General features: G+C 38.8%; 1 protein-coding gene and 1 non-coding gene across 6 annotated transcripts; both read left to right on the top strand.

The window, feature by feature from the left end:
* Positions 1-149: 149 nt before the first annotated feature.
* Positions 150-27,506, top strand: LOC147302490 (voltage-dependent L-type calcium channel subunit beta-4-like). Of its 5 annotated transcripts, none has more exons than XM_086281881.1 (14): positions 150-412; positions 1,910-1,993; positions 12,455-12,625; positions 12,782-12,904; positions 13,004-13,131; positions 15,987-16,063; positions 16,541-16,560; positions 18,417-18,497; positions 19,444-19,502; positions 19,726-19,835; positions 19,942-20,093; positions 21,000-21,095; positions 21,408-21,593; positions 22,651-27,506. In XM_086281881.1, exons 1-14 carry the CDS (start codon positions 350-352, stop codon positions 22,909-22,911), a joined length of 1,611 nt encoding a protein of 536 aa, XP_086138007.1. In that variant the 5' UTR covers positions 150-349; the 3' UTR covers positions 22,912-27,506. The 5 variants fall into 5 exon arrangements, with proteins under 5 accessions (XP_086138007.1, XP_086138006.1, XP_086138008.1 ...); XM_086281880.1 differs by having other exon boundaries at positions 152-412; positions 22,648-27,504; XM_086281882.1 differs by lacking the exon at positions 15,987-16,063 and having other exon boundaries at positions 153-412; positions 16,542-16,560; positions 22,648-27,502.
* Positions 14,545-14,650, top strand: LOC147302491 (U6 spliceosomal RNA). The gene has a single exon (XR_015127491.1). It is a non-coding gene; the product is annotated as a U6 spliceosomal RNA (small nuclear RNA).
* Positions 27,507-27,626: the final 120 nt, after the last annotated feature.

The following is a 27,626-nucleotide window of genomic DNA, read 5'->3' as shown; positions in this document are numbered from 1 at the left end:
TGTCAGGGGCTGTTAGGGCTTTGAGCTTAAATTAGCTCCCTGTTATGTTTAAAATAGTCACCTGAGGCGTTTTAAATGGTAACACCCCCCACCACCCCCTCCTCTGCTTCTAAAATAGTTCCGTCCATCATCAGGGCGCATCTGGTTTTGAGTGGCTCGAGTAGCTGCAGTGTGTCTGATTTAGCTCCCGGCGCGCGCGGCAGGAGCAAGCAGCGGGAACACCTGTCTCGTGACGAGCGCTCATGTTCTCCTGTGTGGCGTGAAACTGGAGCACGCAGCCCGGAACCCGCCGCCCCTCCGCTGGGCTGGACCGGAGCAGCCAGCCCTCTGGACCGATGTCCTGGCCGAAATGTCCCGGCACATCTACATACGAAACAAGATTGGCGAGGGCATCCAAGCGCCCATCTTTCAGGTAGGTCAGGTGTCTTCAAGGCTGCTAGTTACAGTTGCGGAGGCTACATTTTAATTTAAAAGTGAAGAAAAAGTCTTTTAAATTTAATTAAAATAAAAATGTAACCAGAATAATTCTGTAGCTCAGTCCACTACAAGCGTTATGGTGACAGCAAAAGGTAGCTTTGTTTTAAAAAGAAAAACAACCCCCCGCTGTAATACATTATGAATATAGGCTTTAAAATACCTAACTGTACTGTTTTAGTATTTAAATATCTATGAGACGGTTGACACAAAACAAAGCATAGATGGTCAACTCTTTATTTTTATTTTAACTTTGTGTTTTGCAATGCACATCTTTCCACCTTTATACTCTCTAGGTGACAGTATAGTTTAGATATTAAGAACAATAAGTGAACTGTGTGTTGGGGAATAACAGATCAGTGATGTTTTACTTAATAAAAGTTTTATTTTTTGAGTGGACTTTAGTTCTACTTAATAAACTACATTATTTGGAAATCTCGCTTTCATAATGGTTTTATTGACTTACTGATTCACCTCAACTTAATTATTTTGAGCCTTTACACATGCTTTCTTCCTTGCCCATGCTTTTCTACTTAATGACTTTCTTCCTTGTTTATTTATGAATCAAAGCATTACAGAACAGATAGAAAAGACATAGTCATACCAGTGTGTCAGCATTTCAGTGGCTTCAGTTTAAGGTGCATTCCACTTGATGTTTAAAAGTCATGCTTTTCATACAGCTTTTTGCAGTTTCAGCTCACAGAAATGCCTTACTTGCCTTGCATCTATAAAGAACATAAGACTGGCCTAAGCTTTCTAACAGTGCATCTATTTTAATAGCTGTGGTAGATATAAAGGGAAGGAAGTGCATCAGTCCCCCGATATCAGCCCCCTGCTAGATAGCTGATAATTTATTTTTCTCCAGTTTGATCGATCTTTACTGTGTGTAATAATAGCGGGTCAGTTCTTGGCTTTGGGCTCTTAGCTTGAAAGTGAGAGGCAGAAGAGGGATGGTGACCCAGATTAATGGCCCTGTTTTATAAATTCAGGGAAGTAGGCTCTGACTTTTTAATGGTGACATTGTCATTAACTCTGGAGATTTGAACAGAAATGGGGCAAATCACTGGCAGATAATTAATTTACCTCCCTGGAGATGAACTCTGTTGGTATATTTGGATTTTTTGGAGGAGAGAAAGAAAGAAAGTCACGAGTGAGGTAAGGAGAAAAGTAAGTTGGCAAGTGCAGCGTATAATGCAGAAACGTATAATAGAAGTTAGCTTGTGTTGCATGTCAGATGGCTTGTAAGGTTGACCTTATCTAATCTTGGAAAGAGCATCAGCTGCTGTGTGAAGCACATGTGCCCGAATGTCACTTTGCATCATGTATTAGTCTCATGTGGCATTTCAGCAAGCGATCCAAATATAATGGATGTGCACAAGAAAACGTAAGAGTTGACACTGTAGCTGCTGGTTAAGAGTTCATTTTTTTCCGTCAGGTGAACCGAGGGACTTATTCCAGGAGGAGTCGCCTCAAGAGGTCTGACGGCAGCACCACCTCCACCAGCTTCATCCTCAGACAGGTACTGCAGGGAACAGATGCTCTGAATGGTTGTAAAATTGTGGTTTGACGTGGATATTTCTGTGCATTTATACCAAATAATGGAAATTGGATAGAAACAACAACAACAAAAAAAAACACATATAGTTTAGCATAGCATTAATTGCTCCATGTATCAAATTTTTCCCTAAATTAAATCCTTGTTAAGATATTTGCTTACCCTGTGTTGTAAATGGGCTACATCATACATGGTGTTTTTTACTGAACAGGATCTTCATACCTCAAAAAAACAAACAAACAAAAAAAAAAACAGCTATTCATGATTTTTACTCTGCTGAGTTTCTGATTGATGATCACACATTTATGACATACACTGCTTTTGACTGCAGGGGGTGGTAAAGTGCAGGTAGTAGAAGGTGGCAGTGCACCAATTACATACTGTATTTAGATGCAGTTATACAACATCTTTTCTTTCAATATAAAGTACTTAACAATATTATTAGGTCACCTGATATAAAAACAAGACAACACCAGTATTTTAAGAGTCAAAAATGTGTTCAAACTAACAATTATATCATTATTTATTAGGCAAATACCAAATTGAATTCACATTTTCATACCCAAATCCGAGCTGGCACTCTGGACTACTCTGAGAATACAGAAATTAACAAAGCATAACAATCAAGCACTAAAATGAATTGCAAATAAATAACTATAATTTTACATCTTAATCAAAAAATATCAATGTGCTTTACAATTTTTTTCTGTTTTTTTGTTAAGCAGTACATTTGAAAATTTATAAATAACAATAATAATCAGATTTTAGCATCTAATTTCTAATTTCTATTCAAGAGCTTGGATCAACCATTACAGAAGCATAAAAATGATGCTGCCAATTACCAAAAGTGTTAATTTAGAGCAGCTGTGGCATAAACCCTGCATCAGGCAGTGTCTAATACTGCATAAAATGCAAAATATGAACATTTACAGCATATCTGAATATGGTGTCATTTAGTTATTCCTTAAAACAATCAATCAGTTCTGGTGCTTTACTGGAAACATAAGGGGCAGTAGATTTTACTGTTTTATTATTGTGTAGTGTTGGTTGGTGTGTTGAAAATTTTGTCTAATGATATCTTTAAAATTATTGGCGTTATAGGCAACAGAGCGAAATTATTATTATTATTGTAGTTGTTGTTATTATTAATCTATTTTTTGCATAAGCAGGGATTTATATAGGATTACAATGGCCCATTCCTCTGTCATTTATACATAAAAAAAGAAAAAATAGATCAAATATAACAACCAAAATAACCAAATAGTGTAGCATTCTTAGTCTCTATTAGAAAATATTGTGTTGTTGGCACAGGGCTGTGGAGTCGGGCCTCAGCAGGCTGGCTGTTCTGCTTTTAGGTTAAATGTAATGGTAGTTTTTGCTCCCACTGTTTTTACTTAGCATATGGCTCATTAGTGTTAATGTTTAATTAATGTTCCCATAGCTAAGTTGGCTTTTAAAAGTGGACTTACATTTAGACTTATATTTCCAAAATTTGGGGCAGAAATTATTCTGCATTGAGGAAAAATACGTGTTAGTCTTGAGTAAGATGTTGCCTCTTCTTCACCGAACAAACCAGCTTCAATATTTAAAATGGAAAAAAGTGCATAAAGCAGACACAGCTCGTCTGTTTTTATCAAAAGTTATTTTTGGAGCATCTCTGCTCTCTTTTCTTCATCCTCCATCTGTCTTTACTGTTGTTGAATGTGGCACAGAGCCTGTCACAGCTCTCAGCAGACTCTTATTCATGGTGTTACCCAGCATGCTATACTCAGTGGTGTAATTTTTTTTTATAAATGTGCCGTTTCTAGTGTTAGTAATAGTTATTCTGTACTATTTTTTATGTTGAAGAAAGTTTATTTAATGTATATGAGTCATATGGTTGTGAGTAAGGCGGTCTGCTTAAAATACACTCATCAAGCTTCTAGTTGCCAGTAATGTAGTGCATTTAAACCCCAGTGCACATTTTGTTGGTTCACTGGTATATTAATATTGGAAAAATGAATTTTATGTTAAGTTGAGAGCAGCATCTGGGTACAGGGTATGTTAAATGTGCTTGATTATGGTAAAAATGATCAGTACTAAAGTACACAGCTATTTCGTTTAGTTATCATTAACATTTTAGCCATTGCTGAAAATTATAAACAATTTATATTTGTTAGTCTGTGTTCAAAGAGCTAAATCTAGGGGCTAAATGCTAAGAGCTAAATGTACTTTTCTTGTTGACCAAAGGCCATCTTTTGTCGTCTTGGCTCAAGCGAGCTAAACATTAATTTAATTTGAGCCTTTAGGTAGGCGCAGAAGCAAACCATTGTATGGCATGAGCCAAAAAAAAGTGTGAAACTGATTATTATTAGATTATTGTGCTGACAAGTTATAGTATATTTTTCAATTTGTTTAGACCAAATGTGAAACTGAAATGGTTAGCCAATTAAATTTGCTTATTTCTCTGTTTTGTGACTTAAAACTGAATTTCTTTGAATTTGGAACTGTTCATGTGATTTTATTTAAAAAAAAAAAGGTAAACAGCACCTTCTCATCACATTTGGATTTGACCATCCAACGAATAAGCTGATATTCTTTTTACCTTTAGACAAGATTTCCCTAATTTTTGTGTAGTGATTTCTTGACTCATTTACGCTCTACCCAACTGCTCAGAACATACAAACATGTGGTACCAAATGGGAAGCTGCAGAGTGCCCTCTGGTAGACAACCTATGCAATATCAGCACTCATAACATGGTTGAAGGGTGTTTCTCCATTCTTTCTTTCCGTTTTTAATATTGTCATTTGTGGTTTCATTTTTATTTAAAAATGATGATACCATCAATTGTCAAATAGCTAATATCTGCCAATTATATTGGTCTGGCTCAAGTATTTTCTTAATTGATTGGTTAACTTAAAGAATTTCCAAGAGTTTTCTAAAGCATGTGTCCACTAGGGCTGCCACAAACGACTAATCAGATCATGCATCCATTGAACGTAAAACGTACAGCTTATTGCACCAGCATGCATCTGCTCTTATATAACTATCATTAGCTTACAGCTTTAAGTGTTTCAGGTATGTGCTAACTAAAAATAAAGACAAGATGATAGTTTATTAAATTTTAATGAAATTCGCAGATTGTTTCGGTGAAGTTTAATAAACTCCGTGCTATCTAAAATATAACAGGACACCGGAGTATATTCTCCAGCATCTCACACTTCTGATGATCAGTTGTTTGCTTGACGTTTATTCAGCTGTGTAAAAACTATAACTTTAATCTCAGCCAAACCGATTTACTCAGGAACAAATAAAATACTGAAAAAAGCCAAACAATAACATTTTTAAGTTATCTAAGTGACTTATATATGTTTAACCTGAGTAGCGAAAGACGGTGGTGGGTTTGAAAACAATTTGCCGGGAGTCCGGTGTTCTCACGGGCTGTAGTGAGCCTTGAACCCCGGCTAGCTATCAAGCTAGTGGGTAACAGACGTCTCCGAAAATGTCGGAGCGCGTTTGAAAATATGCGGTGTCTTGATAAACTGAGCAGATATTTGAGGTTTACACAGCTACATTCTCGCCTGAAAATATGTTTAACGTTTATTTTGTGACCCAGAAAGAATAATAAGAGTAATATTGCTGCTGCCATTGTTGGAAACGGAGCAGGGCTGCGCTATGAATTCTGGGATAGGTTGGGCCACGAAGTATACACCCGACCCATCCTTCAAATCTGGGGAAATGAAGGGCGCATTTGTCGGAGTCTTCGTTGTGTCGCTGTAACGTAATCCTGGACACTGCTTCTTCTTCTTCGGGGTTTAACGGCAGCTGACATCCTTGTACATGCAGTGCTGCCATCTTCTGTTTCAGTCCGTTATTACACTCTTAAATCCTACTACTTATTGCCACGTTTTTGGGATCTTACAAAGCTTCAAACGACGCGTCGACTATTAAATTAGTCGTCGACGATTTTGATAGTTGACATAATCGTGACTAGTCGACTAATCGTAGCAGCCCTAGTGTCCACCCATTTTTTTTTTTTCCGAGTAGCTAAATAATCCGGTATCATTGATAAAAGAGATTATCAGCAAATATTCACCCACAAAATATTCATTTTTAAGTATTAGTTGTTTCAGTTTAGTTGGAGCAGACCTTTTCAGCAGCACCTATTTTTGGCTTAGCACAGGTTTTACTGATCACATTAACTACGCCTGCGTACATAAATAGAACCGATTCTCTGCAGGTCTCATCAGTAACACCTGTGTTTTTGCACCATTTCAAATGAAAAGCGTTTGTATTCAGATGCCATGAAAATGGTTTCTTTTTAGTAATAACATATTATTTAAGCATTAACTGCTGACTGTGTGGAGAGGACTTTGAAACCACATTAAGGCCTTAATGCCAGGAAATGATTTATAAATATAAAAGTTACATTAACATTTAAAGAGATAAGGAGATAAGGCGTGTTTGGACTGTGATACCCTAAAAAATTGTACTTTCTATGTCTTTAGTAATTATTTTAAGTATTTCTTAACAAAAGATTGGCTCAGGTTCAATCCAAACCATTCAGTACCTGACTTTTATTTTATTTTAGTGCTATTAGTGGTGTAGATGTGTCACAACCACATTAATTCTCAAAAGAAAAATGAACTTCCATGAATTTAAATCCATGTTTCTAATAATTCTCCTGTTATTTTAGCTATTTAGCTGTTTTGTCTTTCTCTGGAGAATAAATAAGCAGAGTGAGAAAGAGAGGTAGCAAGGAAATGGAGGGTGCTGATCCCCCATCCCCCTCCCCCGATCCCTGCTACCGCCCCGCACTAACAAAAAAAAAAAAAAAAAAATCACGGAGAGCGCTCATCCAAGATGAGTGGACAGCCAGTCAGCCAATCAGCTTCTTGCACATTGGCTCTGTCATCAGGCTTGGATATTGAGGAAGGATCCACTGCTCTGCTGCTGCCTCTGCTGCTCTCGCTGTTGTATATGTGTGTGTGTGTGCGAGGAAGCCTGATGAAATGAAATGCCAGGATTGGGCTACCTCCAGGGAGAGCCTCTCCATCCTATAACGTGAGCCAGCCAGCAGCACTCTGGGATCGGGGAGAAGCTGCATCCATCAAGCGACGGGCCTCCGGAGGACCAGGCGTGATCCAACGGGAGGGGAGATTTTTTTTTTTTAATCATTCTTCTCTGCTGTGGAGAGAAGGGATTGTTGTCACCCCCCACATCCATCCTTTTTTTTAAATCTGGGGCCCCCTCCTTCCTCGTCCGCCTACACTCTTTTTGTTTTTTACCCCCTCGTTCTTCTAGAGGCGCTCACTGGAATATCAAACCTCCATGTATGACAATTTGTACCTGCATGGATTTGAAGACTCGGAGGCGGTGAGTGTTTGGATGGGTGTGTGTGTGAGTCTGCTTTTGTGCTCTCAGCTGTGTGTTTTTTGATGGAAGTAGCTCACTGCACACACACACATATATATACACACATATGAGGCCTTCGATGGGTAAGCCAACGGTACAGTGTAGCGTGATCGTGGGTTATGCTTGACTAGGAGGGGGTTGGGTGTGGGTGGGTGTTTGGCAGATGGCTTCTGATGTGTGACATTCACACTGTTGTGCGTGTTTTGCTTTATCTGCATGTGTAGTTGTGCATGTGATGGCAATCTGCCTATAAAGCTGTAAGATTGGACGTCAGGAAACCATCGGATCCAGAAGGAGCCATTTAGTGCTCATCACACTCATGAGGTGAACCAAGCCCAGATTCAAAGATTCAAAGATGCTAATCACTCGTTTCTCCACTCTGATAGATCCTCATTCCCACATTTGACTTTCTCAGAAATTGTCGAGCTGAGTGTTTTTTTTGTTTTGTTTTTTTAATCTGATCGTGCCACTGTGTGCTGTAAGGGCTCTGACGAGGCTTGGCGAAACATGCATCGTGATGTCATGAAGTGGATTCTGATGCTGATGAGTCACATGCTGAAGCTACTCCATTGGATAATAGCTCAAGTGCTACAGTGCACCCTCAAATCTTCCGCACAGATACATGAGATTGAGTTGAGCAGTGATGCAAAAATCACATCGGGGGGAAAAAGACGTTTTATATAAAATTGGTGGACTTGTGAAAACCAGATTATGAGACACATGGTCAAGATTAAAAACTGCAGAGACTTATGTGTTCTGACTTGTAATCTAACATTTAGACATTGCGCCCAATGAACTGCATCCTTATAATGTAACTCTGTCATTATTTGCTCCTTTCTTTCTGACTTGATACCCTGAAACTGAAGCTCAGGCCTCCTGTTCTAAATTAGCACTTCGCCTCCAAGTTAAAACTGAGATAACCCAAATTATATCATTATGACATCAGCAGGGTTATTTTCCCCCAGACCTGACAAAACTCCCTTTAGAGCCACAGATAACACCATGTAACAGCTCTCACAGGCTGAGGGTGAATAAACTGTACAGATGGACTATGTGTTTGATACAGCTGAAAAACAGCCAGCAGGAACATAGTGATGTGTTTGTTCCTCTGTAATCTTTTTGTTCTTGGAAGTCCTACAAAAACACCCAGTTAGTCTGGGATGGGATGCTTACATTTCAAATGAGCAGCGTGCTGAAGTCAGGCCTTGCCACTGCTGGCTTGTAAAAAAAACAGCAAAAAAACAAAACAAAACAGAAAGTGCTTAGCTGTGATGACTAAATTGATTGATCTTCTTGGGAGTAATGGTCTTCCTTAATTGAATCATCATTAGTGGCTGATTGTTTAGATTAAAACAGCAGAAGGAAGCACTTGATCCAGTCGTGTTTGAGCAAAAAATGTTGCACTGAAGGAATTCCTACTGGGTGGCTGGATGAACTGCTGCAAGCCTGGTGTTTTTTTTGAGGCTGTAAGTGAAAGAAAAAATCCTGACAGGTTGCAAAAAAATGGACCATCGATATCCTGTATCAGATGTAAGGGATACGCAAGCAGGTGCCAAAATTTGTAAATTAAATGTACACGAATAGCATGCTAATAAGAAATTTCAGCATAACCGGTATAAAAATGTTCAAATATCATCCAACAAAGTGACAAAAGCTCCTTTTCTCTGTCAGCAAACTACCTAATTAAGTACTTGAAGAAGATGACGACTTCTTATGCGCTGGCGATTGACATGCTAACATTAGCTGCAGGTCCTTTGGCAAATTTGGCTTTTAACCTATCAAATATTCTCCACTTATCAGCTTTTAGAGATATCATTATTTTGTGTTTAACCAGGTGTTTCCGACAGGTTAGATGTATTGCCCTGACCAGCTTTGCATTTTGCACTACAAATGCTGCCGAGAGCATAGAGTCTGCATCGAGTTTTGTTACAACACCTGCTTTCAGCTTGGCACTGCCACCATTACCTTGCATTTGTTCTTCAACACATCTCAGGGGTCACGTCGCGTGGCCTCGCTCCGATTCTTCTTCTCTAACTCAGATCTGCTCTGTTGGTGTATAGGGGGGAAAAAAGTCAGGACAGTATAGTATTGCAGTAGTTGCACAGACACCACATATTGATATTTTAATAAATACATTAAAATGCACTGACAATACCATTAACCAGAGATCTCTTATCCACCATTGTCCTGAGATAACATTAGCCAAGCAAACTGAAATTAGATTGGTTCAACTGAAAAAAAACCCATCCAACAGTGGACACATTTAGCTGAACAAAGCTACCTTCTAATTTGGAGCAAGCCAACGGCTCAGTCACACGAGTAAAAACATGACAGCAACTGCTTTACATCTAAAATAATAACAGATGGCTGTCTGATTGTATTGAATTTTGTTTTACATATAGTAGAAGGAGGGTAGAAGAGGACTTTACTGCTGGTTACCAGCTGGTTGTATCCTGGTTGTATATCTTAAATGTCAATTTCTGTATATGTAGATAGCAACAAATATGTAATAAAAAAAAAGGTTTATGACAGTGAATTGCTGCATTATCAGAAACAGATTACATGTAATCGTCAGCTTGACCCCAATCAATTGCAGACCGTCTGTCTTATTAACCGAGGTTTTCGTCACAGTGTTGTTATGTTTGGCATTTGGCATTTTTTTTGACCCAAAACAACAAAAGAAAATCTGAAGTGAGATAACTTTATCTTATTAGACAAAACAAGTATTAACATAGTTTAACTTTAAGGAAATAATTTGGAGCTGGTATTGGAGTAACATCGTATCGTGGGGTGCTTGGGGATTCCCACTTTTAGTGCTGTGGTTACTTGGTAGTTTTGACCCAACCCTGCTGATTAGAGGTCTTCAGTTTGCACAGTGTGTTTGGTCTGTAAAACAAGTCATGGGCAGATACTTGCATATGTTTGTCTTATAAAAGCAAACAAGGTATTACTGTTTTAACTGCACCAAGTAAGCAAGCAGAATAGACAGTCATGTTTGTTAAAAATAATTAACAATTTTTTAAAAACAGTTTTAGCAAGCTTTTTTTTGTGGTCACATGACGTTTTCATTGAAAACCTTACAGCAAGGCCTGCACACTAATTTAAAACCAAAAGGAAACTAAACTTAAGCGCCTTGAGGCGACTTTTGTTGTGATTTGGCGCTATATAAATAAAATTGAATTGAATTGAATTGAATTAATGCAAAAAAATTTCCCCAGTGGTCACTCTGTTTAGTGTTTTTTCATTGTTACTCATTAGTTTATATTTCATTGTCTTATTTTGATATTCTTTGGTTTTAATAGTCCATAGTAGCTTTATTTTTTCTGTAGGGAAAGGTGTTCTACCAGAAAAACCAAAATGTTGCCATGTGCATAAATGTCTGTGGTTATGTTTGAAGTATTTTCTGTAGCTATGTAGACTGTAGTTTGACTAATACAGTTTCATGATTGTATGGGATGATTGTTTCAGATGAGTAAAAAACAACTAGAAGACATCTCTCACTCTCTGAGAACAGAGAATCATCTTCATCAATTAAATGTATGAAGACATGCAAACTGCTGACAGCACAAGAATAGAAATCCACTTTGTCTGAGATGCTCCTGCAGCCTACTCTTTTTCTTTTTTTTTTATATAAATATATATATATCGTTGATTTTACCTGTTCTGCATTCAGTGTGCCAAGCCACCACTCAGTATTTGGCACTGTGATTGTAAGCTGATGCGCATTGAATTCCAAAACTTCAGCAAGTGATCCCATAAACAATTTATCTTTATGGTGCTTAGCAGCTCAGATGCTTTCAGATAAAGCTAAAGCACATCCTTGTTTTGAAACGTGTCCTCTATCACCATGTGACTGAATGAACCTCAGAGCCTTTGTGCTTTTTTTTTTGTCTTTTCAGAGAGAAAATTCAGGTCATTTGGGTGCATCTGTCCACACTGTTCTAACTTTTTCTTTAAAGTCCTTGATATTGGGACAGTGTTTCGCTGTGCAGAGATGTTTTTTTTATGTTAGAGGCCTTGAGTGTAGTTTTCATTTTCTTTAATAACCCTATCAGGAACAGAGTGCTAATATTAGTTTGGATTAGCCATAACTTGATAACAAATTTAAAGCACTATTTAAAGCTATTTCCTGTTCTTGTTGGGCAGCAACTCTTGCTCTAGAATAATTTTGCCATGCTTAAAGACAACATACTCCCAACATACACCCATCAGGCATAACTTTATGACCGCCTGCCTAATATTGTGTTAGTCTCCTTTTTGCCAACAAAACAGGTGTGCTGTGGTATCTGACACCAAGATGTTAGCAACAGATCCTTTAAGTTCTGTAAGTTGGTTCCTTCTTCCCATAGTGCATCCTGGTGCCAGATATTCCCCAGGTAAGCGACTTGGTCCTCCACATGATGTAAAAGAAAATGTGACTCACTAGACCAGTCTACCTTCTTCCAGTGCTCCATGGTCCAGGTCTGATACAGGCGTGCCCATTGTTGGTACTTTGAGCAGTGGACAGGAGTCAGCATGGGCATCCTGACTGGTCTACAGCTATGCAGCTCCATATGCAACAAACTGCGATGCAGGGTGTATTCTGACACCTTTCTGTCAGAACCAGCATTACATTTTTTCGCAGTTTGATTTACAGCAACTTGTCTGCCTGATCACATGGGCCAGCCCTCTGTACCCAATCATCAGTGACTCTTGGTCACCACTGTTCCTTCCTTGGTCCATTTTTGATAGATACTGACCACTGCAGACTGGGAACACCCCACAAAAGCTGGAGTTTTGAAGATGCTCCTACTCAGTTGTTTAGCCATCACAATTTGTCCCTTGTCAAATTTGCTCATATCCTCATGCTTGAATATTTTTTTCTGACTCAAACTCATCAACTTTGAGAACAAAATGTTCACTTGCTCCCTGATATATCCCACTAACAGGTGACCTATCAGTGGCCATAATGTTATGCCTGATTGGTGCACTTATCAAAAGATGTATCCAGTCTGTATAGTTTCAGTCATCTCTGTGATTTCTTTTCGTAGGGATCAGCTGATTCATACACTAGCAGACCATCAGACTCAGATGTCTCTCTCGAGGAGGAGCGGGAGGTGCAGGCTCAGGTCCAGAGCCAGAGCCCAAGCCAGAGTCAAGGACCGGGACAGAGCCGACAGGAGAGGGAACAGCAGGCTGCCGTTCAACTGGAAAGAGCCAAGGTAGACAGGCTGTGACAATGTTCATGCTAGTTTATCTTTATTATGGATTTTTTCCCAGATCAATAAAAAGTCTTCAAGTCCGTTAGAGTAAGAAGTTTTTAATCATTTTAAATATACTTTTCTGATCCTCACTGAGCTTGTGTTTCCGTCCTTCAGAGTAAACCTGTGGCATTTGCTGTAAGGACCAACGTCAGCTATTGTGGCGCACTGGATGAAGATGTTCCAGTGCCAGCCACAGCCATCTCCTTTGACGCCAAGGACTTCCTGCACATAAAAGAGGTTAATGAGTACTTTGTATTAAAACATCATAACTACGGCATATATGTGATGATACAAAATTCAATTTGATCTGATCCCTTTTCATGTTTGCATCTTCAGAAGTTCAACAATGACTGGTGGATCGGTCGGTTAGTGAAAGAGGGTTGCGAGATCGGCTTCATTCCCAGCCCTCTGAAGCTGGAAAACATTCGACTCCAGCAGGAGCAAAAGAGAGGACGAGTCCAAGGGTAAGTAGCACAAAACCACAGTCGTCGTCTCATTGTTTTTCTCACGTAAATCAAACCTTACTTGATCACACAAAGGTTAACGTAAGCACAAAAACCTGGCGTCTAATGCGTTGAGTAACAATAAGACAAGGATCATTTAAAGTCAACTTTGCACCAAAATTGTGGCATTTTGATCGTAAGAAGCAAACATTATTCAGATAAACCAGAATTTTGTAGATTTTGTAGCTTCCACTGAGCGCACTACTTCTACGTGTTCTACTTGCCACATTTTTTTAAAGCAAAGTATTTAAAATCTCATGAATCTAGCTAGATGACATTTTATTTAAATGCATATATTGCTAGGAATGAGAATGAGGTAGCATGGAAATAGATGTCGTCAGTAATTTTAGATCACCTTTGGACAAATCATGGTTATAAACAGGTAGAATTGCCCAAACAAACACACAAAAAAGACAAATTAAGCTGAGAGTTTTACAGTACAGTACATTTTGGTAATAATTTAATTAACCTTTCCTGTGTGAGGTTTCGTTGTTTTTCTTTGCTTGACAGTGAACTTGCTATCTTTGTGTTTAGGATTGTGTTAATGGGACACAACAAGACATTTAAGCAATTCAACTTTTATATGGAACTACTGTGGACATGTTTTCAATTTTATCAACATAACTTTTGTTCAGCTAATGAGATAATCAAATTGCTCAAGAAAATCCTGTAATTAGTTGGGGGAGTAGGAAGGGAAGGGGTGCCGTGGGAATTTTGACTTGTCTTAGCGATGGAAATGGCGATTGATTGCGATCCAAAATGCCAGTTTATATTAACAACCTGAATTGATTCCTTTATCAGCTTCACACCTTTGAATATTTTGATGCAATACTCTTGACACAGCCCCTGAGACTGCTGTTTAACCAATACAGAAGTTAAAATAAATTCATCCTATATAAAAGCATGCAACTTCTCCATAAAAGCCTTGTCATCTGTTTGACTGTGTTGGTGTCTCACTGTGTGTTTTTTTTTATTTTTTATTTTTTTATTTACTCCTTAAAGTTTCCTTTGACTCTTTCGTGACTCATGCCCATTTACTCCGTCCTCTCCACTCGTGTCGACTGTACCAGTCCAGCGGTTTCAATAGCTGTAATTAGCACACCTATCAGCCTTCGAGTTTCCTTGTGTGTGTGTATAATGTGTCTTGAATGTTCTGTCATCCAGAGTTTGTACAATAACTCACAGGCAGTTCCCCGAGCCTTGCTGCTGAGTTTAATACTAATCCTACTCGACTGGAATGCTGAAGCTTCACTTAACAGCGTGGCTTCTGTGGCTTTTTGTCATCGAACCTCACAGACAGGGAGAGACATTCGAACCCCCGTTAAACAGGACTACTCTGTGTAACTGAAAATTAGGACCACTATGTTAGAGATTGCTTGCTTCGGCAAGCGCGTACGCTAAATTGGATACGATACAGAGAAGATTAGCATGGCCCCTGCGCAAGGATGACATGCAAATTCGTCAGTAGCAATACTTAGGCAGGCTGGGGCATTTACATAATGATCACTTGGTACAAAAGGAAACACACTGTGCCAGGAAAATATCCCCCAATCCATTACACAACCACAACGCCAAGTTCTAACCAAATGCCAAACCAGAAATCATCAGAGCAGGCAACATTTTTCAAATCTTCTATTGTCCAATTTTGATGAATCGTAGTTTCCTATTCTTACCTGACAGGAGTAGTGTCTGGTATGGTCTTTGGGTGCTATAGTCCTCCTGCTTCAAATTTTGCCATGTTGTCCATTCAGAGATGCTCTTCTGCAGACCTTGGTTGTAATGAGTGGTTGTTTAAGTTACTGTTGTTCCTTATCATTTCTGAGCAGTCTAGCCATTCTCCCCTGACCTCTGGCATTTTCACCAAGAAAGAAGATGCTTACTGGCCCTTTGAACATGAACAGTCACATTTAAAATCACACACAATAAAGAGTCTTTGAAAAGGTGTACCTAATAAAGTGTCTGCTGAGTGTATAATAGCTGAATAACAATGGGCCTCATACTCTTTTAAAAATGGACATCTGTAACAAAAAGCCATCTAAGGTGAATTCCCAAGTTTCATGAAAATTATTTTAGTTCTAAAAGAAGATGCAACTTTCACTCAGTTTCTGTTCAAATTATTCACTGTATATTTAAAAAAAGAAAGAAAGTAACTTGAAAAAAGTCTTGAATTAATAATTGTTAATGCTGTGATTAGTTTTGCCATACTTAAGATGATGTAAATATTTGAGGAAGATGTGAAGTTTTATGGGGAAAAATTCAGCAGTGGACTTAAGTGATGACAGAAGGGGGAAATTCCAACTTGGGCAACAAGCAGACACGAGAGGAGACTCAGGAGAAGTAGGTAAAAAGATATGCGAACTAAATGCACACCAGGGAGAAGGGCAACAAGAGATGAACTCAATCAGAGAGTAATAAGGGCAGGAAAAGAACAAAAGCAGGAAGTATAAACGCAGTCACATAAATTTCAAAATAAAACTGGAATTAACTATGCTAAACACAAAGAGTAAAGCCAAACAGACAATCAGGAAGACACAGGAAGGAACACAAAGAGAAAATGAAAATACTTACAGTAGAAACTATTAGAAAAATTAAAAAATATGGGAAACTGCAGAGACTTGTGTTACGGTGTTCTGATGTTTAATGTGGTTTAGCTGACCAATATTAAATTAATTAAATGTTCATTATTATTAGTTTTAGTTTTTATTTCAGTCTTAGCATACTATAGATTTTTTTTTTTTTTTTTAGGTTTCAGTCCTTTTCTGAATTAATACTGTGGGTTTTTTTTCTGTCTTTCTTTTTCCCATTGTCTTTTCCAGTAAGTCTGGAGGGAACTCTTCTTCCAGTGTGGAGGATGAGGTTTCTGCCTCTATCCGACCACTCATATCCTCAGCAGGTGAGAACATCGGACAGGGGGAGAGGGCTTTTAATAGCCAGCTGCCAGCTTAGAGCCAAGCTTCTCGGCCACAACAACATAGAGAAAATAAGACTCTAAAACCTTCCCATGTCTCTGCGTAGAGCATAAGTTCAGAGTTGTTGGTACATTTTCCCATGATCCTCCTCTTCCTCCAGTTGAGGACTGCAGGCGCTCTGAGACTGGGGCTTACCACAGTGTGAACCCAACGACAAGACTATGACCCCCCCTCTGAACTGCACTCATGTGACTTTGTGAATATAACCTTAGGACAATAGAACTGCTTTATTTTTCTATTTTTCATATTATAGTTATCCTTGGTAGGTTTCATTTGTTATGGCTTATAATGGAAAGTTGCATATGTGAAGCATGTTGGAGTGTTTCTGAAATATTCTGGTGACTCCTCCTGTGGCAGCAGCTACTGACATCACTGTCGCTGTCTTCTCTTTCCTCCTACAGGAAAGCAGAAACAGAAAGTGGTAAGTTGGTGACGGTAAAACACACTCATATACTATTCACTCAATTCTTGTTGTTGTGACAGGAACGGGTAGCATTTAGAGGAAGTTACAGTAACAGCGTACAATACTTCAGATCTACTGAAATATCCAACAACAAGTTATAATGATTCCTGTGACGCCATAATGCCATCACTGCGCAACATAATACATTATGATAGGTACTTTACAATAAAAAAAAACTGTCTCTGCTGTGTGGATTAATATATAAATTTTTTATAGCACTTTTTTGGGCGTGGTCGATTTGTGGCTCTAGGTCCGATAGTGTATGCATTTTTCTAGGACCCTCCAGGGGTTAAATATGAAGCCACATGTGGTTACCTAGTCTTACTGTTGCATAAAGGAGAGGAAAATGGGGGAAAATGGTTGACCTGGCTATACTAACCCCCCCCCCCCCCCCCCAAAAAAAAGCCAGTAACATCTTATGTCTAAGTTTATTATATTCACATTTTTCAGTTTGTAAGGGAATATGACATAGATCAGTACATATATAACAAGCATGAGAATTTATGCATCAGGCCATTTTTGCAGAAATATGTTGACTGAGTGCCAAAAAACCCAATCAAACCAAAGGCCAAGGAGTTCAAAACCAAGTAATCTAATCTAATCTAATTGAATCTAATCTACTTGAATCTAATCTAATCTAATCTAATCTAATCTTGTAAATTATACAAAAGTTGGGATCCAAAAAAACTTACCTGAAACATTTCTCATTATGAACATTGTTTACTGTCAGCTGATATACTTAGAGAGAGACAGTGCAATAGATCATTATAAATTGAATTAATATCTGAATTTTGTAGGCAAGTGCATATGCTATTTGGAAATTCAACCACCCCTGAATGCTTAATGTGAATCAGTCTCAGCCATTTACATAATTTTAAGTTGTGCAGTTGAAAGACCTTGGTTTGATTCCAGAGAAAGTTAAGCAGTGATGTTAAAAGACTATGCCATGTCACCAAAAGTATTATTAATATTTACTTTGTCCTAAACTTCAATGTTTTTATTCACCACAAAATATACCCCGATCTGATATTGTTATTACCTTGTAATACACAGTTTTTGTTTAATAAAATGCGGCTTTTAACTGTGTGAACTATCTACACATGAAATGTGTTGGCTTACATAACTAAATGATACCAAGTGTTTGCTGTTTTGAGTTGTACTGTGTCGTGGTGGTACCTTTATTGTGAAATTGGGTTCAACTGTAGTATTGTGAGTGTTTGGGCAAAATCTGTGTACAGTGGTCGTTTATGTAGCAAATGATAAACACCGGTGCATTAACCACATTTTGTAAGCTAACATGTTAAATTAACGTTTATTTGAGATAATGTGTTAGATTTTTTTTGTAAAGTTGGGACAATCTAAAAGTATTCTTAATATTCTTATTTTTTTTTCTTTTTGCTTCAATTGTGACAAATTAACTTACCATTTGCTACATGCCCTGACATGGCAGTAAACCAGCTTCCCATTTACTACGTGTGGTTGTGTGTTGAGCTGACTCTGCAGTCCAGAAACCCGTTTCTAGGCAGACGTTTTGCCTCGTCACTGTAATGAAAGCATAGGTATAATAATGACTGCTTAGCTTTATTTAGTGTTGCAGTGACTCATGATAGTGAACCAGCATCAGCAAAAGCAGGTCCTGCCCTTAATGCAGCCATCATTATCACACCTGTGCTTCTCCTGCTGTGGCGGAGCCACGGCGTCTGCTATGAAAAAGGTTTATCACAGCTGTCTGCTTTGCTTTTTCGTCAGTCTGTTGTCTCTTGTGGTTTTATTTTTGTCAGCCTGAGTGTACCGCTGCTTCTTTGTGTTAACAGACGGAGCACATCCCCCCGTATGATGTGGTTCCCTCCATGAGGCCTGTAGTTCTGGTGGGACCCTCACTCAAGGGCTACGAGGTAAGCTGCCTGCCTCTACAGCCGAATGAACAATCGGACGTTCTCACATTAAAAACAAACAAACATGAATAATCTCAATTTAATTACAAATAGGACAAGAAATGAGATGACTCCTGTACATTTTTCACTGAGTCCCCCAAAATAGCCTTCTGTTGGCACTGTTAATTATGAACGTGTCATCGCCCACGTAACATCCAGATTGCAGCCAGACTAGCAAGGAGACGAAGAGTTCAGATAAGAATATGTTGAGTAATTGGCAGATTTTTTCTTGTTGCTTCCAATACTGCTGATAATCGTGGCTTGTAGAAAAGCAGAATACTAGAACTGCTTTGAGGTACATGCAGTGCCAGGTATGGGACTGCGAATACTCCTCAATGATCACCAGCTTGTAGCTAGCTGTGTCCGTTTAGTGCTGGGAAGTCTAGACTGTTCTCAACTGTGAGCTGTGAGAGCCAATCAAAACCTTTCAAAGTAAAACCTAAAAGCTAGGAGTGTCTGAATGCTGACTTGTGGAAAGGTTGTTATTCAACAATGGTTTTTATGTTCTAAAGTATATTTGTACAGACAAATTATGTTCAGTTATTACAGTGGTGCAGGGTGCATGCCTTTTACCATGTTTCCTGTTTTAAAATACCAATTATAACAACAAATATCATAGGTAAATGAAAAGAAAAAACTTTATACATAAACAACAGTACATTTCATTGATTTATGCTGCATTTGGTCACATGGTAACTATCTAAGCTGATAATGTCATTTCCATATTGCTCGCTCAGATGGGGCATCCGACATCATTATGTTTTTTTAGCAGCAGTAAAGTGCCATCTGTCTTGTTGTCCTGAATTTGCCTGATGGATGGAGGCTTATTCATACTGAGGATCACAAAGCACACAAAGCCATATTCCGAGATTAAGTCCCTGACCAATTTTTCATTTTTGCTTCGCAGGTAACAGACATGATGCAGAAAGCACTATTTGACTTCCTCAAGCACAGATTTGATGGCAGGTAAAGACAAATTAAATGCACACTTCTTAGGAAGAACTATAGAACTATTTTAATTCTAACATAGTCTTTAGTCACTCCCAATAAATGGTAAGTAAAATATAAAGTTACTTGCAAGAAGAAAAAAATATGGAGAGTAATTCTTATTGGTCCTTTTTCTTCTCTGTGCAGTCTTCAAAATCGAGTCAGTGCCCTGGTTAAAAAAATTATGTCTTCTTTATTACAGGATAACTATCACACGAGTCACAGCAGATATATCGCTGGCCAAAAGGTCTGTTCTTAACAACCCCAGTAAGAGGGCCATCATAGAAAGATCCAACACTCGCTCCAGTTTAGGTGAGCTTCACGTATATGTTGACTGAGCTATAGTCTGAAACTGTGAAGTTTAATTGTAAGTAGTGAGAATCATGCAAATGTCTAATGTCTGTCTTTGTCCCCTTAGCTGAGGTGCAAAGTGAGATTGAAAGGATCTTCGAGTTGGCCCGCTCCCTGCAGCTGGTGGTTCTGGATGCCGACACCATCAACCACCCTGCCCAGCTTCTCAAGACCTCCCTGGCCCCCATCATCGTCCATGTTAAAGTCTCCTCACCAAAGGTACTCGGATCATAGGCAGACCTTCAAAGAGGGAGATTTTTGTCGCACTAAGAAACATTTTTACTCTCTCTGATGGGTTTATTATCAATCAGGCCATGGGTTACAAGGTTATCAAGTCAAAGCTGGATAAAACAGGAAATTAAGCATATGTGATCTTCACAGTGACTGTCCAACAGAGTCATTCAGTTGGAGACAAACATCGAGAACAAAGGTAATGGTCTCTCTGTTAGACTCATGTTGTTTATCCACGGGTGTTACAGCTCATCACAAGCACAGTGTTACCTCAAAACTAGCATGAAGTCCTGTACTTTTAAAGCCTCTGATGAACACACGTGTGTGTGTTGGGGGGATATAAATCTGCACTTTGGCACTTTTGCATGGGAGAGTATGTCTTCTTCACCTCATCCCTCAGCACTGGGACTACAACAGTAACCACTTTGATCAACTGTCTGTCTTTAGGATTAAGTTTAATCAGACTGAGAATCTGCTGTTTACTGTTTGCACGTGTTTTACAAGACATCTTCCTAGCATGCTTTTCTACTGTTGACCAGTAAAACTGACCAGTGTACAGACAAACCAGGAAGAAGCAGCAATATTAGGCGTATAGCATCACTGCATTACTGAGGTCATGAGTCCTCCAACATGTTTGGACTGTTTATTTATTTCAACCAATAATTGTTACTTGTTTTCATCACATTTTGGTCATAAACGTTCTGGCTTAATGGTGATCATAAATAAATATTTTGAGGCAGTTTAACCCCATTGGATATAATATTTATTTGTAGATGTAAACATTATTAAAAATCCCAAATTCTCAGAAGAAGGTGCAGATGATATGAGCAGACAGTTCACCCAAAACTGAGATACTTTTGGTTTCTTTGTGTGCGTTTCTGCTCTTTCATCCAGGTTCTGCAGAGGCTAGTCAAGTCCAGAGGGAAGTCCCAGAGCAAACACCTGAACGTCCAGCTCGTGGCAGCAGACAAACTAGCCCAGTGTCCACCGGTAAGCCAACTTTCTCCTCCTGTGCTGGCTTGTGTGGCCCGTTGTTCTCATACTTTTACAGTTTCTGTATTTAAAAAGATGCCCATAAACTTTGTTTCTGCACTCCCAAACAAATGCATCTTAAGGTCAAACGAGAGTCAGGGAGATTTTTATGTCTTGGAGAGCAAAAACTGGAAGCACTTGTATTTATTGAAGCCGTTGATATGATGTTTATTATCATTAGTCCTTGTGCTAATGTACATTCATAGCTGAGCCTCACATACAGTGTAAGAGTGGACATAATGTATTTCACGTGTCCTCTGCTGCTAACAGGAAATGTTTGACATCATCCTGGATGAAAACCAGCTGGAGGACGCCTGTGAGCATCTCGCCGAGTATCTCGAGGCATACTGGAAAGCGACCCACACCTCGATGGCGACGCCCCTGAACCCCCTGCTGGGACGCAACCTGGGCCCCACCACACTCACACCCTACCCCACCAGCATCTCTGGACTGCAGGTACACATCCACCTGTACCAAAATGATTTTCTTTGACCTTGATGGGTGTGGTTCAGATAATAAAAGTAAAAAGAGTAAACCCAGCCTATTGCAAATCATTTTTATTAATTCTCCTCTTCATTCATGTTATTTCAAAAGAGTTATACCTTCCAAATTTGTAGCATTTGTTTTTTGAAATAAATTGTTGTCTAGTCACAACAGTTGGAGTTGTGGCATTTTGTTCTCTGGGAAATAACAGTTTGTCCATTAAATCTACACCAGAGTGTTGGCACTGTAGCATCCTGCGTAATCCAGCTGTTTTATTATCAGCTTAAAGAAAGATCCCTGATTTAATGTGTCAACAAAGAAACCATTGATGCTTCCCTCTGATAACCTTGCTGATATGGAGTGAGCTGTTCTTCGTGTGTCTTCAGTGAAGAACCATGAAATGTTAAATATTTTCAGTGGTGCCAGAGCCTAAATTTCTGTCACGCTCAAAAAAAAATACAGACGACTCTGCGTCAATGCAAAAGTCATGTACACATTTAATCCATGTATGTTGACTCAGTGTGGACAGTAAGGGACAAGGATAAGCATGTTTATCAAAACTTGCAAAAGTATTTTTACATTATACTTACTGTCATTGTCGCTGTGATCTTTCTTCTTCTCCCTGCGTCATCAGCAACTCAGCACAGTCCCACATATCAGAGAAAGTTAAACCTACACAAGTGTGTCGTTACATTAATACATTTGGTCAAACATTTTTGCTTTGCCATGTGTTTGCATGTTATTACTGTCATCTGTTTGCCTAACTGCGCAAATCCGACAGTGCATGTTTGATTCGACCTAAATTCTATCTCTGGCTCCTCCTCTTTTTGAACAGATTTTCACGATGTCCATGCTAAGCAAGGCATAATCCTATTTGCTGCAGGCAGTGAAATCTACACCCACTGATAACTCCCCATTAGAAATTGAAAGCAAACACGTGTGTGCATTTGTGTGGATACTGTGTTATTAGGTCTCTTCCATTCCCTCCTGAGCCTTATCTATGTCCTTGGTATGTTCGTGTGATTAGCAGAGCCAAAGAATGCGACAGAGTAACCACACAGGAGACCACTCGACCCCAAATGAACGTCGCAACCTGATGACATCAGATGAAAACTACCACAACGAGCGGGCACATAAGGGACGCAACCGCATGTCCTCTGGCTCCCAGCATAGCCGAGAGCAGCAGGACGCCTACCAGGACTACCAGGATCCCTATCAGGATGCATACAAGCCACATCGCAATCGCAGTTCACCGGGCAGCTATAGCCATGACTCCCGGCACCGGCTCTGAAAACACTCCTCTCGCCACAGTGGCCCACGCGGCCCAAAATTCCACCCAAAATAAACGCTGCAATAGAGCCAAGATGGTCCCAAATTGTACCTTTTTCCCCCCCCCCCTTTCTTTTTGATCTACTTGGCTATTTTTCCTCTTTCAAAGTAAAAAAGAATCACATTCAGGTATTTTCGTTTTAATCAAGCTGTCAGGGCAAACCCCCATCAGTCAACAGTGTGAGTAGTGAGGAGGTTCAGGCCAACATTAACAAAACTTGTAAAATTTCTTTAAGTTTCTGGGACCTTTTTGGGATTTTACTAACATAATGCTCAGCAGATGTGCAACACAGTGCTTGTTGCCGGTGTCAGCAGTCTAATTATGGATAGTAGTCAGATGGTGATGATGTACTGTATGGGCTTCTGAGTGCCTGAAGCGTCACACCAGGTCAGATGGAAGCCCTCTGCACACAAACTGCTGAAAGGCTGCTGCCCCCTATCCTGGGCCATGTATAAATCCTCTCTTCATTTAGCTTATTGCATGCTTGTAGTTGATCAAGCTCCGCATCCACTTCACTGATATTTTACTCTGGATTCTCCCATGATGAGGTGTAGATATGGAGGTCCAATTTTCACCTCGTTGTGGATAGGCGCTCGGTGGTGGGTTTGTGGGTTGGTTATGCAGATGATATCTGGCTGCTAGTTTTGAAAACTGGTGCTTCACATTCCCAAACTATTTTGCTATTTGAAAGTCACTTTGAGCAAGGCCAGCTTTTGTGTAGCATAGCTTCAGGATTTTATTTGGGTGAAGACCCTGACCGTCATAAGCAGAACAGACTCTGATGGTGCTGGGGATCATACCTCTGTTACACTGTAGAGGAAGGCAATACTGCTGCTGTTCTAAACAGCTAGCACTTAGAGAGTTAGACAAGGCAATAGCCGAGACTGTGTGATATTGTAGTGGATTACAATAGCAAAATTCTACTTGAGATGCAGTTGATACTGTTGAAATATGGACTGGCATTAAAACCAATGCAGGAGGAGCCTCTTTAGCTGGCTGGGATGTTCTTTCTTGACATTTTTGCCCCTGCCAGCGTCTTGTTTTTCTTCTGTTTGTTTGCTTGTTTGATGTGAAGTTCCATCTGCTGCTGAAGCTACAAATTATTTTGCATTTGTTAGCAGTAAAATCACAGTTACGTAGAGGTAAAACACACATATGGATGTCGGTTAGCATTAAGTCAAGTCACTGGTTAAACTCTGTCAAAGTTCCTTTTGTTGGCTTTAAGGGGTTGAAATGATATAAATGTTACATGGCAGGATTGGTTGCACCATGTTCGTTCCCTGTGTAGCTGGCATGTTTTCCTGACTGCAGAGCATGTTCCCTCCAAAGGTAAAAAAAAAAAAAAGCCCACTGTAATCAAGTTGGTGTTTGTACAAGTATGAGGCACGTTTCTCCAAAAATAGAAAAAAAAGAAAAGAAAATGTCCCAAACTGCAGACGAATGATATCTCTGGATCCTTGAGGGTAATCGCTCATTCAGTACACTGAAACGACACAAGCAAATATTTTGATAATTTAGAAAATGTTAAAGTGGCCTGCATGGTATAAAAGTGAAGCCATCTCACTGATAAGTTTCTGTTAGACCAGAAATATGTTATATATTAGAAAGTGCACTGAAACAACTGACACAGGCTGAACCCTCACAAAAAAAGGGCAGTTTGCCCACATGGTGCTTTGTATGGAGCATGAGAGCTGCTGTGTTTGCTAATGATGATCTTAAGTTTTGTTAACAGAATTTGCTGTACATATCCCATTCTTTTAAGAGATAGTATTATCTTGTGATTCTGACTTAATCATCTTACTATTTCGATATAATAAATGGTACCATTGGACCAACTTTAAGGTTTTCTATTAAAACAAAGTACTTTAAAAGGTATATTAGGTAACATTCAAGTGTCCTATTATAGTTTATGCAAATAAGAGAAAGTCATGAGGATAAAGTAAGGAATCACGTTGCGTGTTATCAGAAGATAATAAGATGAGTAAGTCGTCATGTTGACTAGAAAAACTGCTGGAACATTCTTTATTATCTTGGAAATTTGTGCTTCTTTCGATAAAAACTATTGTAAATTTGACAGTTTTTTGGCTTCCATATTTCTCCAGGACCAAAAACACAAAGAACAACCTAAATGCCTGTTTTTGCAGTGTACCTCACAACTTCCTGTATGTGATATGATACATACAGGAAGTGAGTGACACGGCTACATCACAAGGATTCAAATGTTTTCTTTCACTGTATGGAGGACCAAACGTGCCATGTAATTAAATACTAAATTTAAACCATGTTTACTGAGAAATGAATTAAAGCATTAAATATAAAGTATTTATTCCCCCAAGAAAATCAATCAATCAATCAATAACACTGAAAAACTGAGTAATAACAATCTACTGTAATAACACAGTACAGTTACTTTTAACTAGTTTGCTTTAAAAATCTATTTATTTTTTTAATAAGCTTAGTTTGGTCCCAATCATGGCAAAATCTGAGCTTGGCACACCTGGAGAAATGTGATTTTTAGGAAAATTACCATATGTACAGTAAGAATTAGAATGTGTGTCAAAAGAGTTTTCTTTGGCATGTTAAACAAATACATCTATTCTAAATGTTAGTTCCCTTATGACAAAAACGATGTACAGTACTGACTGCTGCAGCACCAAATTAGATTGGTGCCTTATAAATAGCAAATTACTATTATCGTTTTGTCCGAGATCTATACAGAGTGTTCTCATAAACGTTTAATAGGAAGTGGGAGCTGTTTTTAGGCTGATTTTTATTATATTTTTGTTAGTTAACCATGTTCAATTACGAATAAGTACAATTTGTTCACAAGATTTTTCAAATTTGATTCTGGTATGGTGTTCTTATAAATGACATCAGATGGTGATGTAGCTACAGCACAAATAAGGATAAGCATGCTGCAGCCACTAGGTGGCAGCATGAGCAGGCCTAATAAAGTCTGTGTTGAAGCTGTAAAAGAAAATTAGCACTGAAAATCTTTGGTTGCTTGTGAGGTGCAGAGTTGTCCAACATAGGACATTAGCTTTACTAAATCTTGATGATATGCACTTCAGCCGGTCAGGAGGAACTTCTTCAAACTGTAGCATCTTTATTCTTTATTTGAATATTCAAAATCTAGACATGAACCACGACCGATATTTAACAGTCCCCAACAGTTCTACAGCCTGAAACAGTTTTGAGCTGTTGGGAAGCTTGATTAGATCATTTGGGTTTTTTTTTTTTTAGAAAAGGAGGCTGACGTGACATAATTTGACTTTCCCTGATTTTAAGCAGCTCTTATATATTGATTTAAATGTAAAAGAAGGTGCAGTGGATCACTTTGCATAGATCTGGATAAAAGTGCAGAAATAAATAATTTATGAAACAAATTGAATAGCACAAATGAGTAAGCAAAAACTACAGTGGTTATTGAGCAGCTGTTCCTACAATGTGAATCTGGGATAAAGGCACAGATTGTTTGTTTGCCTTGGTTTCCTGGTTATTTCCATGTTATCTAAATGGGAAAAGAGTGCATAAAACTACTGTTTACAAGCAGCTTATCTGTCTCATTGTGCCCCATAGCATAAAATCCATTGGTTGATTGAATAGCGAGACATTTACCATTCAAAATCAAACCAACCAATGCTGAGCTGGGCTGCTTGAGACAATCAGAAGGGATTTCCTGACCAGCGTCCCACCATTGCTCTCTTTATGAAGAGAAATGTAAGAATGAAATAATGCCACTTTCACTCACAGACCTCCAGACCTGCTTTTATTTGTTCCTTCTGACTTTATGTGTCAGCAAAAGTTTCTCTGCAAGCAAAATTCATCTTTGATTGATTTTTTTTTCTCTGACTAAATCTCCAGGTGACCACAAAACACAGGACGTGTAGAGAAGATTTTCTTTGGTATAATATAAAACACAAAAAAGAGCGAGAAAGTAAAAGAATAAACATTTATTCCAGTAGAAAAATAATACATGAATATTTGCTGTCAATTATTTTTATAAGAGATAAATGTACATAATGTCTTTGAGATGCGATTTGCTGTATACATGTGCTGAAATAAGACGAAGTCAACCCGTGTGGGACAACAGCAAGGTCCAGTATACAAAGTTTCAGTAATGTGCAATACAAGACGGCATGCTGTTTTAAAATGAGGAACTTCATGTACTGTACTATGCAACCGCAAACTGTGTACATCGCTTCATGCTGTGGCTTCTCCAAACACCCTTTTCCAAGCAGCTTCATCTGGACTTTTAGCGGATTTTTGTGTTTCTCTCTGTTTTTTTTTTTTCTGTGGAAGAAGAAAATCTAAGCGGCTAATGCGGTATTGCATGCATAATAAACCACTCTAATTTATAAAAAGGAGTTCAAGAAAAATACATGGAACTGGAGGTGACTGTGTTTCAGCCAGAGCTTCAAGTGACTTAAAAATATTTCTTTTTCAAAATAAAAGAGTCGTTCTAAAGTCGTGTGCTTTAAATTCTTTAAGCAACGTTTCACACAAAAGATAAAAAAAAACCCCCAAACATTATTTGTCATCCTGTTAGAAGTAGCAATCAGAAAATGAGTACACTGTACACTCCCTAATTTCCTTCGGGATTAATAAAGTATTCTGATTCTGATTCTGTAGTGCTGAAGGGATGGATGTGGTCAGCAACAGTACCCTGGTAGGTT

The sequence above is a fragment of the Aulonocara sp. 'chitande type north' Nkhata Bay genome, linkage group LG23 (assembly GCF_057382095.1).
Source record: "Aulonocara sp. 'chitande type north' Nkhata Bay isolate Kocher_YH1m ecotype deep benthic linkage group LG23, A_spYH_male_GT1.1, whole genome shotgun sequence".
In the NCBI taxonomy this organism is placed as follows: domain Eukaryota; kingdom Metazoa; phylum Chordata; class Actinopteri; order Cichliformes; family Cichlidae; genus Aulonocara; species Aulonocara sp. 'chitande type north' Nkhata Bay.
This window is presented reverse-complemented; position numbering and strand designations above follow the sequence as displayed.